General features: G+C 39.0%; 1 protein-coding gene across 5 annotated transcripts in view; it reads left to right on the top strand.

The window, feature by feature from the left end:
* Positions 1 to 42: 42 nt before the first annotated feature.
* LOC139966194 (uncharacterized) overlaps positions 43 to 23,726 on the top strand; it is a 30,566-nt gene continuing 6,882 nt past the window's right edge. Inside the window, exons 1-10 of one of the 5 annotated variants that reach the window (XM_071968989.1) lie at positions 43 to 1,480; positions 14,121 to 14,239; positions 14,786 to 14,893; positions 15,699 to 15,805; positions 16,982 to 17,092; positions 17,879 to 18,014; positions 18,257 to 18,369; positions 21,042 to 21,205; positions 21,940 to 22,192; positions 23,334 to 23,471. In XM_071968989.1, coding sequence (XP_071825090.1) covers positions 1,472 to 1,480; positions 14,121 to 14,239; positions 14,786 to 14,893; positions 15,699 to 15,805; positions 16,982 to 17,092; positions 17,879 to 18,014; positions 18,257 to 18,369; positions 21,042 to 21,205; positions 21,940 to 22,192; positions 23,334 to 23,471 — 1,258 coding nt within the window. In that variant the 5' untranslated portion in view covers positions 43 to 1,471. Of the gene's footprint in view, positions 1,481 to 1,762; positions 2,069 to 14,120; positions 14,240 to 14,785; positions 14,894 to 15,698; positions 15,806 to 16,981; positions 17,093 to 17,878; positions 18,015 to 18,256; positions 18,370 to 21,041; positions 21,206 to 21,939; positions 22,193 to 23,333; positions 23,472 to 23,726 lie in introns of those variants that run through there. The other 4 variants (XM_071968991.1, XM_071968987.1, XM_071968988.1 and 1 more) reach the window with 4 other exon arrangements.

Below are 23,726 nucleotides of genomic sequence, written 5' to 3'. Positions count from 1 at the left end.
ATTTGTTAAACTACATAACGGTCTAAGCAGCCTGAATTGACTTTGAAGGTACTGCAGAAAATGAACACTTATGCATGATTTGATGTTGTCAGTGCCACAGTGACCTTCCTGTTGATTGTCCGTCAGGCTGCATCACGTCTTATTGAGTGTGACACAATCGGATGTATACCTGAAGGCATCTGAAGGCATAACTTTTAGACCTTTCTAAATGAAACCACCCATAATATTAACAAGTTTTCTACATTGCTTGCTAAGTAGAATTTGCAAAAACTAATTGTTGCCACATATACGTCAACATTGAAGTTCTTAACGTGAATGAGTTACTTTCGTCCAATCGGGATTTACGTATTGCACACTGTGTATTGCGACAAACGACCATAAACATAACTGTCTGTCTAACAAAGCAAACAGTAATGGGCCGAATTCACACCTTACTTCTTTGTCCCTATGTAAGTCCAATGTGCTTGAAGAAGAATATTTTAATGTGAACCAGTGCAAAGTTTCGTTGCTGTACTCCACGCTATTAGAAAAGAACATGTGTTTCACGTGAACTTCCAATCTATCAACGCCGGTGAAACCCCTTAAAAATGTAGAGACATAAAACCATCTTCCACGGACACGGTCATACACATTGTCAAACTGATTGTTGTCACATAGATGTCTTAATTAAATTGACTATGTGTATCAAAATAACGTTTAATAAAACTTGGTCCAGAATGTGCAACAGTTAAACTCCTCAATATAGCTTTCTCTTCAGTTGTTGTAAACTACGTATTTCAACCTCGCATTTACTTTCAATAGATCCCCTCCCTTCACTAGGTTACCGGCAACTCCCTCCTGGTATTTGCAGTAATGCCAATGCAGTTCAAGAAAAGTTCAGTTAAATATTTCTGTGTTTGCCTTTTCTTTGTAAATGCTGACTCATTTCAACTACTACTCAACATAACCAGTTGTATACGTTGCCAGAGACCTAAAGTAAGGCATATTAGTAGTGTATGGTGGTCAACATATTGGTGAAAAAAAACTTGCTTAAAATGAGAAGCTTGTTGTAAATTCAGTTAAACACGAAGTGAAAAAATCATTAGGAATAGCTACTGGTGCACTTTTATGAACAATGTATATGTGCATCAAACAGTTTATTTAGTGATCCTAACCCCCCTTTACGCAAGTGGAACGTCTTCACGTGGATGAGTTATTTCGTAATCGGGGAATAACGTATTGCACAATGTGTATTGTGACAAACGGCCCAAAACGTTTTCATAAACATATGTCGGTCTAACAAAAGATACAGTAAAGGGACGAAATTACATCTATAATCATCTATGGACATGAGTGCCTCTTCATTGTCTTTATGCGTTATTCATATCTAACGTATTATACTTGCACTATCTTTGGAACTAACTGTGAGAGAAAAAGAGAGAATCGTTCAGGTTGAGTGAGAGTTCCTCATAATTTGTTTTGTCAAGCTTTTATGCTAAATGTAAGTAATTATTACAATATTTCTTAGCTTCTAAGATAAGAGTGGCGTATTATTTAAAAGAAGTTACCTCCGGAATGCTATTAGACATTTCAACTTAAAGTCAATCCTTCAGGAAGTCACATTGTAGCAGTGTTTGTTTAATTTTCAATGCTGGTGCTTTTGCTTAAGTGTATTGCAATATCTGATGCAATACCCGGAAACTAGAAGCTCATATACGTTGAACTCGAAACCGCGTGGAACATAGTCTTGGGTTTACTTCAAGCCTTCTATTTAGTTTATTTACTTTAACCTTACATATGACGGTTATTACATACTCACAGAAATGAATTACGTTGTTTTAATAAGAGTCGAAAGGTAGTTTCGTGAACTTTATGAGTGCCTCTTCATTGGTTTTACGCATTATTTAAATAACGCATTATACTTTGGACCTCATATTGCGCAAAAGCTTCGGTGGAATAGGAGAGGATATTTTGCCTAATTGGTCACTTAACGGTTGCGCTACCTTTGGAACTAACTCTGAGGTAAAAGAGAGGGAATCTTTGAGTGAGGGTCCCTCATTATTTGTTTTGTCAAACTGTTATGCTCAATGTAAGTAATTTTACAAGACTTTTTGCTTCTATGATAAGGGTTCTGTGTTATTTAAAAGAAGTTGCCTTCAGTACTGCTATTAGACATTTCATCTTAAAGTCAATTTTTCAAAAAGTCAAATTGTTGCAGTGTTGTTTAATTTCCGATGCTGGTGATATTCATAAAGGTATGATTAAAAGAGTAAATTGAAAGGAACCTTTTCTATAAGATGATATTAAATGCATCAAGTATCATCTAGTGTGTGAATAAATCCTATGTAAGATCAATTTCTAAAATAAGTAACAATTACGATGGCATTCTATTGTAAAGCTACCAATAACGGCACCAGACGTTGACATTATCGTAGTCATATCAGGTGCTAGATTTGCAGTGAATCTGAACTATGACGCAGAGAAAGATGTCTTTAGGCGTCAGATAACATTTTAACACACACTTGCATTTGCTTAGTTTCTTTAAGTTTACCTAATTATGCATTGGTTTACACCACCAATTAGACCTTTGGGTTAAATGTGATTGATGTTATATTAAAAATAATCAACGGAATAAGAGATTTTTAAACAATAGCCATTCTTTTTAATATTTGGTACCGTTGATCATTGTCTGACAAAAAGGTGCATACGCATTATGCTTTTAATATACAGTTATGCAAACATCAATCTTTCATCCGCTTTGGGATTTTTTATAGTATTTTCACGAAATTTGTAAGTAATTGTGAACGTACGTGGTTATTCATCCACATCAATATGACTTTCTAAGTATCGCTCAACATTCTCGATACAAGGAAGTTTGTCGTAATCGGATTCTTCATGTTCGTTTCTGTTGAGTGGATGCATTTCGTTTATATGACGTTTACACAACATGCCTGAGCAAAGGTGGTCCCTATAATGCTTTTGATATGGGAATAACTAGGCTGGACCCTACAACACACGTACTTACAGGATAAGCAGACCAAGTAAATTCTACAATATATCGATATTGTAACGCCCCTGTACCCCGGCCGAGCGGTAGCGTGGGTAATCAGGCAGCTGGAGGCCACCTGATGTCAGGGCAGGGGAAAGGGGGGGGGACGAAGATTAATGCTAGCATTAGTCTTCGGGCATTAGTCAGGGGCGTTACAGAAATTGGTGTCAGAAGTGGGATCATTTTGCCACCCCACCCCCTTTTTCATGTTTGCTGGCAGGGCTTTGGAGCCCCATGGTAATTGTGAGTTATTTTTGTGACAATTTAATATCATATCAAGTTTCTTTACCTTTAACTAAGCCTGGATTCTGGAAGGAGGCGAGATGGTGCTCTTCAATCCGTCTAGAAGTGATAGAGGCTTATCCCGGCCTTGATATGCGAGTACATGACGAGTTTTTTGGGGTGCTTTACGTGACAGGGATGGTAGGATTGTTGTTCGAAGGGGTAGACTCAAGACAATAGAAAATGCTCTACAAATTGCCCTTGAGGTGGAGGCTATTGACCAGGCAGAGGGGGTGATGAAACCCCAGCTTTCTGCCTATACTATTTCGGCATCGTCGGATACGGTTGGCGGAATTACTGAAAGATTGGATAGGCTGGAAGTACAATTGGGAAAATTTTTTGAGGACAATGCTAGGTTAAATCAATTTGTTCAGCAAGGTCCACCAGCGCCACCCCCTTTGACTGGGTCTGGTCCTGGTCCCATGCAGTGTTGGAGGTGTGGGCAGTTAGGTCACATTAGCCGGTACTGCCCCTCTATGCCAAGTAGACAGGGATCGGGAAACTAGAGTCAGTCGGGGATGAGGGGTGCCCCTCGACTAAGCGAATTGAAGCCCTGCAACGTTATGGAAATGGGGAGAAGGGCAAGTCAGGGGGAGCTTTGTGTGCAAATATATGTGTCTCTAATACTGAGATTCCTTTTTTTTAGTAGAAACTGGCGCTGGTACTACCATTATCAGCGTTCAGACATGGGAGCGTATATGCTCTGCAGGTAATTTGGCTCCACTTACATAGACGGGAGCCAGTTTTGCCGGTGTTGATGGTAGGCCACTGCAAGTAAAAGGTAAATGTAACTTAACCTTAAAATTTCACACCCTGAAGATTCCAGTGCAAGTCCTAGTTGCCAGTATCACTGCCCCTGGTTTACTTGGAATTGACTTTTTAAGAGAGACATGAATGTTTGATACAATTGGGAGGTGAACCCCTATTGTTTGTTGGTAGGATCCGCTTAGCTGTTCCCCTTTGTGAGACTCCTCTGGATCAGCCAATTAGGGTACAACTGGTTGACACAGTCTTTATCCCTTTAGAGAGCAAGATTATGGTGTCAGGGGTGTTAGAATTGAAATATGGAGTGCCCCTGGGGAAGCTGAAAAGGGCCTCTTCTACTGGAAACTAGACCCGGAGTGCCTGAAAGCCGACACGTTATGGTTGGACGTGCTTTAGTTGATACTTCTAGAAGGACTGTCCCTATTAGACTATTTAATGGTACTTCGAATCCTGTAACATTGTACAAAGGTACCCATGTAGGCATAGTTTCCCCCATGTCCAACGTCGTGGAGGTAGAGGAGGTAGAAAACCATTATACCATTAAGTGGGTTACCGGCCGAGATGGAAGATTTGCTCCATCGAAGTGGGGAGGGTTTACCCGTTTGTAAGCGTGTTCTTTTGAGGCAGTTTTTGCAGGATAACCGTAGTGTGTTCTCTTGCGAAGGTGAACCCTTGGGGAGGACTGGGTTGGTTAAGCATTGCATTGATACGGGTGATGCAACCCCAATCCGACAGCTCCCTTGGAGACTGCCCTTTCATAAACGGGTAGAAGCACAGGCCGAAGGGAATGAGATGTTGACGCAAGGCGTCATTTCTCCTTCTAAGAGTGCGTGGTCCTCCCCAGTACTAGTGAAAAGGAAAGATGGCTCTTTGTGGTTTTGTATAGACTATCGTAGGTTAAATGACGTTACTCATAAAGACGCCTTTCCATTGCCTAGGATAGATGATAGCTTAGATGCAATGTTAGGGGCTAAGTGGTTTTCTAACCTTGATCTTAAAAGTGGATACTGGCAAGTCGAAATGGACCGTAGAGACAGGGAGAAGACCGCCTTCTCCATGAGTAGTGGTCTTTATGAGTTTAATGTGTTACCTTTTGAATTGTGCAACGCTCCCGCTACTTTTCAGAGGTTAATGGAGCAGGTACTACGTGGGTTGCATTGGCAAATATGTCTAATATATATAGACGATATCATAATATATGCCCCCACGATAGAGGAGCATTTAGTACGCCTAGGAGAAGTTTTCGACCGATTAAGGGGGACCTGGTGGAAATTCCAGTTGAACTTTTGAACTGGGTTCAACTGGAATTTTCTATACGGAAATTGGCCCAAATTTGAAGTAGGTTGAAATGGGTGAACTGGGGTTCCCAACTGGTTCAACTATGTTTTACTGGGTCCAACTGGTTCAACTATGTTTTACTGGGTCCAACTGGTTCAAGTTCAACTATATTTTACTGGGTCCAACTGGTTCAACTATGTTTTACTGGGTCCAACTGGTTCAACTATGTTTTACTGGGTTAACTATGTTTTACTGGGTTCAACTATGTTTTACTGGGTCAACTATGTTTTACTGGGTTCAACTGGGTAAACTATGTTTTACTGCTTATATTTTTAAATAGTTTGAACTGGGATTCTCAACTGGTGTTATCTACACTTATATAACACCAAACTATAAGAAGTTTTCATTTTTTAACAGTAGATCTATACTGTATGGAAGGGTGTTAGCCACTGAAAATAAATGTTTGTTCTTGATCAGAGAACTGTGGGTTTGGTGTGATGACCTAACACATAGCAAGACACATAAAAAATGGAGAAATCAACTGGATTGGATCAAAAGAAATTATAATTATGAATAGCAAACAATGTACAACTAATCTGGGCCCAGTCAAAGAATTAAATGAAACAACTTACAGTCCTGAGGTGTGCACCCAAAATATAACGAAATACACTTAATTTAAAAGTCTGTTCTGGTGAGTTGGCCTACTGGTGACATCAAGTATTCTAGGACCTCAGATCTTCCACGATATCAGATATTCTACGACATCAGTATAGTTGAACCCAATAAATGGTATGATGAATGTCCGATCCCAACAAAAAGTATCCTTTAATTTACATGAAATAGTGTTCCAGGGTATCCTTTCAGTAAAATAATGTCAATATCCTTTGTAGTAAAATAATGTCCTTTATAAGTGATGGTGTCCTGAAATATCCTTTATTGTAAAATAATATCCTTTATAGTAAATAGTATCCTTTATAATAAATGGTGTCCCAGACTGTCAGTTGAATATCACAACTTCCATAAAATATTAAGGTCTACAGTAACTTGAACTATGTAAATTAAGGTTTAAAACAAGCTATCCAGCCATTAAACTATCTTTCTCTTCTTTTACAACTGCCTTGCTCAGATACTCATAGCCAACTGCCAACTCCCTATACCCTCACAAAACTCCTTTGTTCCTAAAATATATACACACAGACCCCATTTCCTGTGAGGGCTAATTTCCAGGAAGAACAAGATAGTTGCCTAGCAACCCAGAAGAGAGAGTTGTTAATCAACCCTTTTGATGCCACAAGACAGCATACAAATATACTGTACAAATGTATAGCCCTCTGTACAGTGAGCACACTAATAAACAAGTAAAATTATGGTACAAAACAAAACTTTATGTAAGAGCTGACCTTCTTACACTGTACAAATGAAGCCTCACTTGAAATTAGATTGATAGTTTAATCATATGTTCATAATGTTCAGTGTAGGGCATCCTCACATTCGTAGCATATATACGTGTATGCTGTACACTTCACTAGGCTAATGACTTTTGCAAAGTATGTTATTATGCCAATATGACACTTCATATTTGAAACAACAATCCAGGCAATTGCGTAAATTTTGAAAATTGCTATTATGTTTGCTAGTTGACGATAACTTTCCTAAAATCATGCGGCTAAATATAGGTGTTAACTTGAGTATAACTAGGTTAGGCCCCTATAGGCTAGGCAACTATAACGTTAGGATATGTCTAACGTTAGTACTAATTGTACCATGTGGTATACCTAGTAGAGAACCGGTATGTTAGGCCTAGCCTATACTATAGTCCTACAGTAGGCCTAGGTCACTTAATATAAAGTTTCTGTTCAATTCCCTATAAGCTAGGCAACTATAGCGTTAGGATATGTCTAACGTTAGTAATTGAACCATGTGGTATACCTAGTAGGGAACCGGTTTGTTAGGCCTAGCCCAGCGACGTAGCCAGGAATTTGAAAGGGGGGGGGAGCACTTTTTGCTATTGATATGGATTTTCAAAGTTGTAGGCACGACTATCTGAGCGGAGCGCCACCATCGGTTGGCGCGGAGCGTACAAGAAAATTGTTGGTTTTACAAACCCCCCAGATGGCCGGAAACGGCCCTTCCCTAGTGTTCATTCTGGTTCCCTGGTCTCTTGCTAACTTGAGACACCTCATTCAATATCACTTTTAAACCCAAAAAACAAACGAGTTAAAATAGTACGTAATTCAATAATACATAATGTATTAAAATTAGCAAGTTACACAAGAGCGGCGGAAGCACTTTTAATCTGGGGGGGGGGGCACCGACGTCAAAGGGCACTTTGCAGAAATTCGATTGGACTGATGCAGCCTGATATTTAGTACCCTTTATAAATCTTATTGTATTATCTTATTTGCGTATGCACATCACTCCATCAACGCCCCCCCCCCCCCTCCCCGTCTTAGTAGTCTTACTTTTCAACTTCTGATACTTGTAGATACAAAGATAGGCCAGAAATGTCTTTGATACAACCATAGCCAGTATTTGTCTTTGATACAACTGTAGCTAGTAAATGTTTATCGAAAAGGCTGTTTTGGAACTTGGAACGCCGATCGTGACAACAACAGGCAACAAAGTGCTGCAGCTCTATACATATAAAGTCTGTTAATCAACGATAGGCTTATTTGACTGTGGAATGTTCTCAACTGAAATTTTATCTGCGTAAACGGGTTCTGAAGTAGATGTTAAAAAACTGACAAGATCGTATCCTAGTCTTTTTCGGCGGGTAGAGTATTGAATGAAACGGCACGCGATATGAATGACAGCCTAGATGACAGAAGAATAGGTCACCTAATTTAGCTATAATCTTGCTACGTTCATTTCAATAGTTTTTCCTGTCTAGACTCTTAAACTCGTCCAGCAAGCTTATGGATTTGAATTATGGGTGTTTTAATAAAAAAGATAACTTGGCCCAAAAAAGTGTAGGCCCGGGCCTACAGTGCCACATACTGGCTACGCCCCTGATAGTTCTAAATTACGATTAGATCTCTTACTGAAATATCGCTGACCTAATAAGGTGATCAGGAGTACAAGTTTTATGTAGAAAAAGGGCACATTTTTAACCTGAGGAAAAGTGGGGGGTGGGCACTTGCCCCCTGTGCCCCCCAGTTCCGCCGCCCTTGAAGGTACAGAGTAGTCTTACTTTTCAACTTCTGATACTTGTAGATACAAAGATAGTCCAGAAATGTCTTAGATACAACTGTAGCTAGTAAATGTTTAAGTTAGCCTAATAAGAGACGGCGAGAGCTATCCGACGATTGCCATCTGATGCAAATTTCTCAAGTGTTTTCTCAACTGAAATATTATCTGCGTAAACGGGTTCTTAACTACATGTTAAAAAACTGACAAGATCGGATCCTATAGTCTTTTTCGGCGGGTAGAGTGTTGAATGAAACTATCGTGCTACATACTGGCTACGCCCTGATCACATGATATCAGTATCAGCAGATTGTGTTTCCTGTTTAAATTCTTTTAAATGTTCTTTTACATAATATATCAGAAAGACAAACATAGTGCTCTTTTACAAGTTTTCCAGTAGGTTGATTCCTGTTTATTGTCCAATGTCTGGACTTTAATACATTTGACGAACTTAGCTGATGGACAATATAAACTTTCATATTTTGTAATACAGCCAGATATGCAGTGGCCTAAAAACAAATATCTTTATCGCAGTGTATTAGCAGTGTAATAATTAGTTGAATCAGTAGGCGTGAATGTTACTATGATTACAATCGAGTTAACGGAGCTGACGAGTATTCAAGATCAAAAGAGCACTGACAAAATACCATGCTAAAAAACGACAGTTTAAAAAAAAAATCGACATTGAAAGGGGGGGAAGCGGTCGCTCCCCCTGCTCCCCCCTGGCTACGTCCCTGGCCTAGCCTATACTATAGTCCTAGGTCACTTTATATAAAGTATCTGTTCAATTCAAATATTTATAATAAAGAGCACGTTTACAATCAATTATAATGTTACAAGTATATGTCAATAATATAAAGATACTGCAAGATCACAAAGGAGGGAACTTAGCCGCGGTAATAATTTAAAATTGTTGGCAAAATCTGTTACAAATGCGATTATTCTTCGAAGCTTCTGTTGGCGTATGTGGTTTGCGGATTCGGAATTAATAAATTTAGCGCTAACGCAAGGGACAAATGTCAAAGTTCAAATTTAGTCGGATCATACTAGTTTGCACTAGGAAGGCATTTTGCCTACCAAATTGTTCAAATCGACGAACAAAGTATAACATAATTTTTTTCAAATTTATTATATAGTAAATATTTCATATTTTTAATCATTGCGGTACAAAAATGTAATCTTTTAATCATAACTGTGATAAATATGACAAAGATTTATTTTACACCCCTCATAAGTTGGCTAATTTAGCATTTTCAAAATATTACGATACGGTTACTGTTTACGAACTTACATTATAATACTCTTGATAATTACGCGTAAAATAAAAGCAGTCAACATAGTCCAAACCCAGTTAGGCCAGTGTGAAACCTAGTTCAACCCCAAACAGGGCAAGTTCACCAGTAAACATAGTTCAAACCCAGTTGGGCTTGTGCAAACCAGTGAAACCTAGTTAAACCCCAGCTGGGTCAGTTCACCAGCCAATAGTCCAAACCCAGTTGGGCCAGTGCAAAACCAGTTGAAACCTAGTTCAACCCCAACAGGGCAAGTTCACCAGTCAACATAGTTCAAACCCAGTTGGGCTAGTGCAAAAACCAGTGAAACCCAGTTGAAACCCAAGTGGATCAGTTCAAACATAGTTCAACCCAGTTGGGCTGAACTAACCCAGTTGAACATTGTGTAAACCCAGTTGAACCTAGCTCATGTTCAGCATAGCCCAGTTGGAACCCAGTAAGACCCAGTTAAACACAGTTAAAAACCACTCCAGTTAAACACAGTTAAAAACCAATTAAACATAGTAGGCCCTAGTAGAACCTAGTTGATTTTTTTAACTGGGTTCTACTGGAATTTCTACCGGGCGGGGGGGGGGGGGGCAAGTTTGAAGCTTAAGCCTTCCAAGTGTGAGTTGCTCAAAAAGGAAGTCAAGTATTAGGTCACATTGTCTCTGATCACGGGATGGGTACCGATCCCACTAAGATTGAAGCAATCACGGATTGGCCCTCTCCCACAACCCTGAAGCAACTTAGAGGATTTCTGGGACTGTGTTCCTATTACAGGAAATTTATTAGGAACTTTGCAGAAATTGCCAGTCCCCTACATGCGTTAACAAAGAAAGGCGAAAGGTTTCTGTGGTCTGAGGAGTGTGAAGAACGATTTCAGACTCTGAAATCTAAACTGACGACAGCTCCTGCATTAGCCTACCCAAATTTTAGTCAGATGTTTATTCTTGATACCGATGCTAGCAATACTGCAATAGGAGCTGTGTTGTCTCAGACCATTAGGGGTGAAGAACATCCTGTGGCCTATGCCAGTCGTACGCTTGGCAGTAGTGAAAAGCAGTATTCCGTAACACGTAGAGAGCTTCTTGCTGTTTTAACGTTTATTAAGAATTTCCGCCCCTACCTTTATGGCAGGAAATTTTTGTTACGCACGGATCATGGCTTCCTCCGTTCGTTGGTTGTATAACTTTAATACCCCCGAGGGTCAGGTAGCTAGGTGGCTGGAAGTGCTGGGCACCTACAATTTTCAGATAGAAACTATGCCTGGCAGAGTGCATGCCAGTGCAGACGCTTTGTCGAGAAGTGATCCCCCCATGGTGCATTCGGGAGCATTGCCTGCCGACCCTCCGATAGAGCCCCTAGGATAATGCAACATAGTTACGGCGGACTCTAATTGGGTTGAGAGCTGTACGTTGGGTGTCTAATACCGGTGCCCATGATAGGGATGTAATTGTGATGCCTCTGGTCCTGAGAGAAGATGTATTGTATTGAGTTACATAATTCTCCCACCGGGGGTCACGACAAAAACGGTATTATGATGCACGCATCGCCAAGGTGGCATCTTCGTATTCGGTCCAAGACAAAGTACGGGTAGCAGTACATGCAAAAAAGAAATGCCGATCTCCCAAACTACAGTTGAGATGGAATGGACCGTTTGTCATCACACATAAACTTTCAGACTGTTTGTATCGTACAAGACACATCGATTCAAAAAAACTGAAAGTAGTTCATGTGGACCGGTTAAAGAAATATGTGACTCCCAATGAACTTAATCAAATGACGTTTTCACCGGAGCGCACTACGGTAGAACCTGCAACAGAAATTGCCCTCGACGAGCATATAACTGATATGGGCCATGAGGAAGTTCTTGAAGAGGAGTTGGAGGATGTCGTTGAGACTGAGGGGGAGCAGCCCCCACAATTGTTAAAGCGGATGCGTCGCCCACCAGTATTGGAATAATCTGTAGGAAGGTACTGTTTTTGAAACTGAAACGTTAATTTTGAGAAAGCCATACCTCTGTGGAGGTCGGAAAGTGATTCAGTGATCGTTATGGAAAGGAAAACTTTTTTTTGAGATGAACGGAAATGATCTCTTGGAGAATACCAATTGTGGTTGTGATAGATTGTAGATATAACGAACTCTAGAATTGTAAGTTCGGGGCCTCAGGTCGCCTAGGAGGCCGGGGTCCCTTACACATGTATACATAGAGAAGGAGCGAATATGTGTGGTGAAGTATAGAATTTGTGTAAGTTGGTCTACCGCGTCATTTGTTTTATATTACTGGGTAGTGTGTTTGGACATCGAGGGCGAGTCCTTTCGAGAGAGATGGGGGTGGTGTTACGCCCTGGGTTGTTCGAGATGCGTGTACCCCGTATTTCGAACACGCCCAGGCCTGCTAAGAATATGTTTCCCCGAGTTTTGTTTGAATAATTTACCATGCGATATGTTGTCCATTCACTCACCATTCCATTTACTTTTGTATTATTATGCAGGTCTCTTTCGCTCTCCCCGTCGTCTGCCATCACCAGCATTCCAGGCATTCGCTCTTTTATTACACGAGTTGTTCTGCTTAGCGTTTATCTATTTTACTATCGCTTGCTCTCTATACCTTGTTTAATTAAGACGGTGTTGTTTTTCTTATGTATTTTGTGTTGTGGAAACTTAATTTATTTCGTTGAGGTTCGGGCAGAGAACTGGAGACCAGCGATGAGCAGCACGGCTATTACAGTATAGTATTATTTTAAAGGCAAGGTTGACTTATTTTAGAGAGCGGGTCCGGGCGTGAGGGCTGACTACGGGGCGCCATTTCTATATTGTAATTTGTAACTAATAACTTCCCGTCCTGGTTGGCTTCGTTGCATTTGTAGACACCGGAGGTAGGGTCAAATTAGGGCTCTCCCCGGAGGTATTGCAGAAGTTAATCGGGGCGGGACCACATTAGGCAGTATTAGCTCAGTCTGCCGTTGGCGCCCCGTGTCGGGTATTCACTCTCGTGATTCTTAAGAGCCGTGCTGCCCATGCCCTGGTACGTAGTTTATTTGTTATTTTGTTAAATTGAATCTCTGCTCGTATTTTGCTTTTATTTGTGTACGGCAGAAAGACTGCCTCATTTTTGTTAAGTGTATGTTTAAAGTTAAGCTATTAAATTGGGGAATGAGACCCAGTTCTCTTAAACTATATTCTTCTGTCCTTTTTGTGTATTGGTTCAAGCCCTGCTAGTATTAGTCTTCGCCTCCCCCTTTCCCCTGCCCTGACATCAGGTGGCCTCCAGCTGCCTGATTACCCACGCTACCGCTCGGCCGGGGTACAGGGCTTTACAATATTATGCAACATGATCACATCCTGTAACAATCTGATATCTAAGAACAATGGTTAACAACTTATAATACAGCTTGTAAACACAACTTGTAAACAAAGCTCAAAGGGATCATTATCCATTTAAGATGCACGAATAACAGTTAACTTAAAAGAAGTTAAAGGTAGGAACAAATTTATGCTTGGACTAATGTATGGGTAACACAAGTTCACTTTTACTGCCAATTAAAAGTATTGGTTAGTGTAACCAAACGCTAAGGAGTATCGATGCAAGACTCAAATTTGCTGGTGCAGGAAGATTTTGCTTAATGCAGCAATATATGCTTCTTTCTTTAATGATAGAACGATATTTTTTCTGAGTTCCTTTTACAGATTTTTGTCATCATTATCAAACCAAGGACTCTAAGCAACATCTCTCACTCTTTTTGTTATTAAGGTGTATATTAATCTAAATGAGTTTCAATTATGTATCATAAAACATAACAGATGCTTCGAAGTCAGCAGTGGGCATATTACCGTGAGAAATTGAATGTCACAGTTAATTACTAATTGGTCGATATCTCAATCATTCTAAACGCGAACGTGGTGAACTTAACCCGTGGGATTTACTGCAGCAATATCACTAGTGGATAATACTAACAATTAATCGGTTTGACACGTGGATAGTACACAGAAATAAAGTTGTTCACACCGTTGACGCGATAAACACCAATCCCTCAATTCGACTCAATCACACCACTCAAGACGCCTCAATAGCAATGAACAATCAAACGCCAAATGACCTTTGGTGTTTTACGTTAACTGTTAACATATTACAATGGTGATACCCTACATGACATCAACCAGCTTAATCCGGCTCGCAAAATGAAAACGGCCCACGAACTTGCACTAACTGGGAACGCTACAGCTCTTGCGATTTTACGGGGTTATGTGAATGCCTTAAAATGTTTTCTTTATACTATTTTTTTTTCTGTTGTCTTGCTCCAAAGGTCATGAAGACCTTATTGTGTATCGCATTGCTGCAGGCTTTTTTTGCCAGTTCCAGCACAAATGCACAAGGAATATCCCTAGATGTTGATGGTGATCATGTCTGCACAAGAACAGAAAGGTATTGTACATATAGCTTCACGGTTGTAGTTTGCATGTTTGGTATGTGACAACATGTTTACAATCTACTAGAAGTCGCCTTAAACCATCCTTTAATATTGAACTTTGATATCTATAACAACTCCTTAGACACTATTAACGAGACTATAGTCTATAAAGTGAAACAAATAGAATACTCAATTGGTGCCACTGTTATAAGGTTTGTAACCTAATGTTTCCTGAAAGACATGAATCTGATACATGTAAACCTTTAATATGCAACGAAGTTTCATTCTACTGAAAAAAATGTGCTCAACTATATGTCTGCCGGTGTTTAAAGAATACCGTGTTCTATGTAATGTTAAATGAATTAAAATTCCGAGCACAAGTCATAGTTAATTAAGGGATGTAAACGTAACATGAATATTCTTCTTTCTTCTTTTCCTTTGACAACATACAATCGATTAATTGATTATAATTTATTATTCAGTTAAAAACAGAGCATATTATAAAAACGTTCATTTTCCTTAATTTTGTTTTCATTTTTCAATGTTTGTACTTTGCACAGCTACCGCAGATCGTTCCTATCGCCATACTCGGATTATTATCAAACAATTACACACAAATTATGTTTGAACCTCTTTCATTGGCCCCCTTTCTGGTGCACGAAGTCAAAGTAAGGAAACATTAAGAATAAAATTAGCACTGCTAGGTGTTACTAGAAAGATAACCCTACTACCCTTTGGGAAAGATGTGTTCTGAACGTCACAAACATTGGTGTCAGTTAACTATAGTATTCTGAGGAAGAGAAAATTCGTGAATAGGGTGATTGGGGAGGACCAGGCCCTCATGAATTGGTTAAAAAGTGAAATCTGAAGGCCTTTTCCCTTTTCTCATGTGTTTGTGAGGTGTGTCTGTATATGATGCGGGGGGGGGGGTTGGGTTGGGGGGGAGGTGTCCAAAAGGATAGGTTAACAACATCCGATAGTTAGGAGGTAACTCTCATAAGATGGTGCGAACGGTCATCTTTATTTTCAGAGTGTGTAAATGTTTTTAATTCCAATATCAAGATTAATAGTGCAAGAATGAGAATTTGTGTCCTAGTTTTGTAATTTGCTATTGGCTTTGTAAAAAAAAAAATGCACATACTTAGTGGTCATATGACTTCACTACAGGCCACATGCTTGGCATGCTTCCAGTTAATAAATTAAAAATTCTCTCCCCGGAAGATCCCGGCTTATAAACGCAACTAGTTGTATACCAGAAGCCCTTTGCTGACCAATATTTAAATGCTGTCAAGCTACCTGAATCTTCTTCAATATAGGATTTTTTTTTTCAATTTGATAGCTTAATTGATATGAGTTAACAGTGATCTTCACTCCTATTAGTGTTTAAGATTAGTTGCAAATAGCAAATAAAATAAAAAACAAATCTTCATGCTATTTGACAATATCTAAAGTTACAATTTTTGTCGTTACCAGAACAAAGCATATAACAAAATACAGACAAGAATTCAAAGACGAGTACAGATCTGTACGGGAGTGCTGTGATGGTTATCTGTATGAAGAGCCAGATAATTATTGTTATCGTAAGTATTCAACATTTATTAAGCGATAATATATGTAACACAATTTAGGGCTTATATACAACCAAACTTCTTAATGAGATCTCTGCACCCAACCCATCCCCATCTCCTTCACTGTGTCATAAAATGTCGTTTTCCTTCCTCCTCTCTTTGGTGGAAGAATGACATGTGTATTATAGTTGTATCTAAATGTTTAGTCTTTAAAATTGTCTACTTCAGACCATCTTTCGGTATAAGAAACCACTTAAAAGGGGTAAAAGTGGTAAATTGAGATTATGGACTTGTAACAGTAATTTGAACTCTACGCTTCCCTTGCTGTCGGTTAGTACCTACACACAACATCCAATTTCCTCTAATAACTTCACCATCTCCAATAAACGAAGCAGACAATACTTATCTATCATCCGAATGAGTCACGCAACACAATAATAATTTCCCTGATGGAGATAAGATAGTAATTGCAAACAAAACAAGTAACTATTAACTGCGACATAAAGGCCGACAAGAGTATGCATTACATATTCATTACGCAATACATTCCACTCCAATTAAATCCATTTTGAAAATCGTAGCGTTCACAAATTTTGAATAAGTAGGTGATATAAGAAGTCTAGTATTTTATTTTTCTGTTAAAGATATTTGTTACGTTATATCATATAGTTTTGTGTACCTTTCAAGAAACATTTCTCTGCTCCATTGCGCTTTCATTCTTAAACATTCTAACCAATCATATTTACAAACACTTCCGGCAGACCCTGCGGAACTACCCAGTCTGCTGTACAACTTGTCGATACTGTTACCATTAAGATTTGCTTTACTGCGCGTCAAAAAAGAGTCAGCAACATCTCTAACACCTCCCTGTGTACATGGAATAACTTAACAGTGCCTTAACGGGATATAAAGTTAGTAATAAATGTATTTACAACAGCATGCGGGAAAATCTTCAAAGTTATATTCACGGTATCTTCACAAACCATTGGAGAGAAAGATATATGAATCCACACATTAAATTGATGGATTCTCACGAAATATTTGAATTATATTTTGGGATGATTACTTCTGATATGCAGAAATGATGGAATAAGCGAGAAAGAAACTTTAAATTAACATATCTGGAATACGTGATACTAACATCTCAATATAGTGACATCTGTTTGCGTTTTGTTTAACCCTTTCTAGCGTGTTCCATGAACAAATGGGGTCATAATTGTAACAACGACTGCTTTTGCTTGAACGGTGCTACGTGTGATCCTTTCGATGGTAATTGTTCTTGTGCAACAGGATATACAGGTGAGAAAACCAAAGACGAAATAAAAAGTTTTGTCTAAGTAAATCAAGTCAGTCGATGGGTACAGTACTTTCTTTGCTAAGTATATAACAACAATTATTGTTATTACGGACCTTTTCGTCAGCATTCTTACTTGTCTTGTGTCTATATTTTACAAAAAAAATATTCACCAATATTATACTTTCCACTAGATGAACATCGTTAAAGTATCTTCAACTGAATTCAACGTACAGCTTTTTAATTTATTGTATGAATAAACAATATCGGTAAACCGGAATAATTAATAATGATTTTTTTTCATCTCCCTCAACGAAACCCAGCCTTGAGTGCAATATCATGTCTTTCAACTATTGAAGTGTTGAGAGTAACAGTGGGTCCATAATACACCCATTTTAAAGTGGCGTAACAGATTATATTGTTTCTATCAATATAAAAAGTTTTGCTCTGTTTATGTCAGTATCAAAGACATTTGAGAAATCACCCTTAATTTTTCTCGATGTAATCAATTATTTATTTTGATAAGTAATGTTGATAGATAATTTACAACCACAGCAGGATTTGTTTCCACTGAAAATGGAAGAAAACTATTGTTACGGATATAATTATTCACTATAATACAAACTAGACAAAAGTTCATTTGACTGATTAAGTTCCAATTGATTCTACCCTCTACAGCCTCTGAATGAATACTAATTCATCATTGTACTCTATACAACAAAATAATTTTGATAAGATGGCACTCAAGAATCTTCATTTTTAGTGAGTTTCTTTCTTTGCATTCGACTCAGGGTCGGATTGTGGGGATAGCTGTACGTGGAACAAATATGGGCCTGGCTGCCTGTTTGATTGTCAGTGTGAGAATGGAGCTGCCTGCGATCCAGTTACTGGTGCCTGTAATTGCACTGCTGGATTCAGAGGTCCCCTGTAAGTAAATATTCTAAAACTCTTCTCTCAGTACCCCTATGTTTGAAGAATAAAAAATATACCCGACAATCCATTATTATTATATAATAGATGGAATCGTCATTAATATGCCATTATCCCTAACATAGCATGGTCAGAGAATTATACTCCCTTCCAAATTCTTCTTTAGAACCTGCTTGGACAATTACTCAAAACTGGAAATTGGTAATGACGTTGAAATTTCTGAATTCGTTGTTTCACAGTTGTGTTGAACGTTGTCCAGAAGGGACGTATGGATACGGTTGTAACCGGACTTGTCAGTGTCAACATAATGCAACTTGTGATCACATCGATGGCATATGTGTCTGCTCGCCTGGTTAGTTTGCCTTTATATCATTGTGTCTTCAAGATAATCAACGTATTATACATATTCATGTTTGAAGGTGTCATTAGCCCTTTTTATGCGTACAGTTTGAGGACAGAAATAATGAATCCTATGTTTTTCGTAAAACTGACGCAGCTGATATATTTCGAGGGAAACATTCTTTGTTAACTGTTCTTACGGTTCATGTTTATATACATTACCACCCAAAAACTTGTTTATACAGGCGCGTATCCAGGATTTTCTAACCCGGGGGGCGCGAATTACTATCTAAGCGGAGCGCCACCATCGGTTGGCGCGCAGCGTACAAGAAAATTTCTGGTTTTGATATACCCCCCCCCCCAGATCACCGGAAACGGCACTTCTCGGGCTTGAAATGACCAACCAGATGTACACTTTTGGCCTGAGAACCAAGTATTTCCTAATAGTTTTTTTTCCATCCATAACCTTTTTGAAGATTGTCAACCCGGCACACGTCATGTTCGACCTGATCGCATGTCCTGTGGGTCTTTGCTTTTGTAGGTGATTCTACGTCGCGGCCCACAATACCCGTTAGCCCCACTTTTCAAGGTTTTAAGCCCCAAATTTGTTCAGAATTTGAAAATTCACATTTCTCGTGAATAAACTGACTTCAAAACATACCCATAATGTTGTACACAATTTCATCTATGGACAACCAATATAGAAAAACTACCTTCAACCCCTAACAGATCGGTCAAAATTGCACGAGTAGAGGGAAGTGTGATGCAGAATGTTGGTCAGAAATTTTCGAAAATTCAGACACAGTTAATTTATTGTTGTACAAATATTGAACCTCTTATAACGGCTATTATAAAACTTGGTTGAAGGAAATGAAAAAATAGCAGATATTTCCGAAACCGAACACTACACACATAGGCGTAGGAGCCGCGGCGGCAGTGGCGGAGCTAGGGGTATTGGTCAGGAGGGGCGAGAATGGTCTGTAGGGGCGCTTTCGACACTATCTAAGCGGAGCGCCACCACTGGTTGGCGCGTAGCGCACAGACAAACTTTGAGTAAAGATACTCCCTAGATCGCCGGAAATGACCCTTTCAGGGCCTGGCTAATTTGCAGATAAACGAAGAATAGGGTGTCATCGCCAAATTACACCAACAAAATGTGACAAATGTCAATAAGTAGATGAGAGCGCAATAAGAAAGTCAATAATCTAGAATAAGTAAAAAGTGGTAAAGAGCTGAAAATGGCGCCAGCAGTCCATTTGAGTCCGTCAGGGGGCGCATCCGCCCCCTGACCGTATGGACGCTCCGCCACTGCGCAGCGGGGGTGCAGCCCCTAATTCGCCATTACTAATGTAAAAGAAACTTTTGACATAATTGGACCTCCATGCTTTTTATACATCTACATGAGACATGTCGTTGTTTACATTAGCATCCCGCGGTATACTGCGCAATTTTAACGGACCGTTCGGTACATGATGGCATGCGATGTAATAACCGATGCTTGCTTATATGATATTGACATTGACACGTTGAACGCGAAAATTTTTGGTTATTTTTTCAGGCAAGTCGGACAGTTTTGAGGATTTTCATCCTGGAACGCCATTTTCATGCTCACTGATATGATGTGATATCTGCTGTTTGTGTTACAAATTCGAACAGGCGCGTAGCGAGGAATTTGCCAAGGGAGAGGAGAAGCCTGTAGGCAAATTATCTAAGCGTAGCGCCACTACAGGTTGGCGCGAAGCGTACAAGAAAATTTTGGCCGAAAATGCCTCCCAGATCGCTGGAAATGGCACTATCCAGGACCATTTGTTAGCGCGAAGCGTACAAGCAAATTTGGCCGAAAATGTCTCCCAGATCGCTGGAAATGACACTTCCCAGGCCTTTAAGCACTTTCTATTTTGAAATTACTTAGCGATATCATTTAAAAAAATGCTGAATGGGGGGGGGGGCGGTCGTCCCCATCCCAAAATGCGTCATGTTCCCCGACGACACGGTCGAGTTCGAGGCCAGCCACAGTTGGTTTCATAGCACAATTCTACACACGCGTTATGATAGACCATATATAGTATATATATAGATCATTAGTGAGAGAGGAAAATGGAAACGTCAAAAAAATGGAGTTGTCGGTGTAAGGGGTAGGGTGAGGCACACTTTTACGAAATCATTGATCCGTCACTGGCTACCCTTCAGCGCTGTAATGATGTCACTGTTCCTCTTTCTCTTCCCGGTGTCTTCATGTTTTTCTTTTACTCCCTCCTTTTCTCCTTCTTCTCTCTTTCTTCTTTTTCTTTTCCCTTCCTTCCTCTCCTCCTCCTCTTTCCCCCCTCTTTTTTCCTTTTTTCTTCTCTTTTTTTTCTCTCCTCTTTTTCTTACCCGGGGGGCGCGCGCCCCCAACGCCCCCCCTGGATACGCACCTGTTATACACCAGAGTTGAAACCACGTTAAGCTCTTCAAACTGTCCCTCCGTCGAACTGCAATTCATTTACAATAGTCACGTGATTATTGTCCATCACATATAATCGAGAAGAAATTATTAAAATTGACCTGTTTGCGTAGTTGTATTTGTTGGTTTACACTTCAGAATATGAAGTAAAAATACCATATAATCAATGTAAATCTATTCAAGTTCCTGGTTCTGTTAAGTGTGTTGATACCAAACTGTCCTGCATATTCTTCTGGTTTCAGGATGGCAGGGATTTCACTGTACAGAATCTTGTCCAGCCGACAGTTTCGGCCCGGGTTGTAATGAGACGTGCTCATGCGTAAATGCCCAGTCATGTGATCGAATCACCGGAAGCTGCAAATGCGACATTGGGTATATTGGACATACCTGCTCAGAACCTTGTGTGGTAAGGCTTGTAATCTTTGTTGAGGGATTGCAAGGCAAAGTGGACGGAGAGCGGTTAGGTTAATAACCAGCATGTTTTTGGACAGTTGTACACGGAATAGATGTTTTGGTACAAAGGTGTGTTCGTATCTTGGTTCCTTCACTGAAATATTTAGATTTGAAAAATACATAAACATCAAGATTTCCTTACAAGTACGATTAAATATTTCTGTTGATATTAAATACATAATTTGACAATCGTGTAATGAGCAATGTTTATTTATGCCCTATGTTGTGCTTATATTTATTAAGGCCTAATGGGAAAGATATAAAGTTCTAATTTACAAACAATCTGATGTTACTCAGGTTTTACTCTGTTTACTTCAAGTTGCTTAAAGAGGAATAAAACTGTAGATTTGTCTCTTTTTTGCTGTTCAATACTAAAATCACATTACAATATATCTCGAGTTTGACTAGGCATATTCCCATTCAATAGAATATCAAAAAAGTAAACTTATGAAGTATACTAATTTTCCCTTTGCATATGACAATAAAGTAGTTATGTTTAGGGAACGAATCACCTTCATTAAAGAAATATTGGAGATTGTCTCTGTTTGATCATTTGCCATCTTAAAAACTTGGCGGATTGTTTGGAGAGAAGGATAATCAAACTCGAAATGACATTGTGAGTAGCACTACTTTTTGAATCCAATAAATCTTTATAATGATGAAGAATATACGTCCATAATTTTTCAGAATGGTACGTTTGGAAGAAACTGTGGTCTAACTTGTGATTACTGTGTAGAGGCAACAGGGTGCACTATCGTGGAGGGCAAATGTCAGTGTAAGCCTAATTTCGTTGGCGTGCTTTGTAACAGTCCTTGTGAAAATGGATTTTGGGGAGACACCTGCAAGGATCGATGTTCGTGTGAGAATGAGGGCTCTTGTCATTCTACAACAGGAAAGTGTATTTGTCCTCCTGGTTTTACTGGCGTTCATTGTGAAAACTGTAAGTAGTTTACACTAAATTTCATGTTAAATGATTTTCTTCTGATGACAAGAATTAAATCATGATATTTTTCTTTGGATGACAGCTAAGACTGTCTGTAGTACCAGTAACACAGAATTGTTAGATTTAAGCTTCTGCACTGAAGAACATTGTAACAAACTGACGATATGACTATGTATTGGTAGGATGTCCAACCACCTCTTTGTTCTAATCGGTGGAATAATTCATAAATGTTTGCTAAGGAAATACCACAGTGTATCTCGCTTGCGTCTTCTGTTAAACATTAAAAATCTAACTTGCAATTAAAAGAGACACAAACGCAATTATCATCTGAGGCACGTATGACAACAATCTTTGTGAAGAACAACTGTCTCTTCAAAACAGCTAAAGAAAAATATTGTTTTGTATGGGAGATATCGTATTGTAAAAGTTGTGTCTGGGACCTAAATATGTGATGCCCTAGTGCCATTAGGTTCTGAAACATTTTAATTTTCTCTTTGTCTATCCCAACATATTGTCACCTTAGAATGTTAACAGTGTAGACACTAGCACCAGCTTTCATTATGTCATGTTAAGAGGTGCAATATTTTTAGATTCAGCATTTGCAAAACTCATCTCCACTACTGGGAAACATAAAAATATTCAAGCACATGTGACTCGATGATGTCATATTTAGAACTATCAGACTTAGTCCTTTAAGTCAAGAAATGGTAAACCTGTGATATCTCTGATGTGGAATAAGACTTTCCATAGCTTTTAATGGAAATTGATCATGACAGTTATCTCCATCAAATACACCAAGGATGATGGTTGGATTTCGGTTTCCTTTAATGATGCAAGTTGGATTAATGAGATTTCCAACTTTGATTGTTCATATCATCGTAACAGAAGTAAAGCCAAGACATACAAAATTGTTAACTTTGTCATAAGTTCCACTAATTTTTTTTTCAATTTCTTTTTCACCATTTAACTCAACCTAGGCCAATGTTTTACAATGTGATTGATATTTAAAGTATCATATATCTTTCTACCTTTGTTAAGAATTGCTATGGTTAAAATGAAAATTACTTGAAAAAAGGCTAAATTACAATGATCGTAACATGTTCAACAGATTTTTTCTACTTGTCCACTTTTTGATTAGATTGCCCCGGTGGGACTTACGGATACAACTGCCAGTACCAGTGCCCCAGCGATTGCCTCTCCACCGATAAAACTTGTCATCCTGAAACAGGCAGTTGTATTTGTCAAGCTGGTAAGACTGGAGTTATCTGTGACGAAGGTGAGTTATCTCCTGTTTTCCTTCTTAGTGAGAAGTAATTATCTGACTATTTATTGGAAAATTTTGTTTCATTTAGAACTTTTTTCTATGTCATAGTATTTTTTTCATTCACTAAAACTGTTTCTTTTATAATGTAAAGTTATTCGTATGTGAGTCAGTGTCAAATTTTGCTTGCAAAGGATTAACCTTAATATAGCAAAAGCTTAGGGTAAGAAATGAATCAGAACCTGACATTTAATAAAAATGAAAGACAAG

This window comes from Apostichopus japonicus, chromosome 4 (genome assembly GCF_037975245.1).
Source record: "Apostichopus japonicus isolate 1M-3 chromosome 4, ASM3797524v1, whole genome shotgun sequence".
NCBI lineage: Eukaryota > Metazoa > Echinodermata > Holothuroidea > Aspidochirotida > Stichopodidae > Apostichopus > Apostichopus japonicus.
Note: the sequence above shows the minus strand (reverse complement) of the source record. Positions and strands in the feature narration are given on the sequence as shown.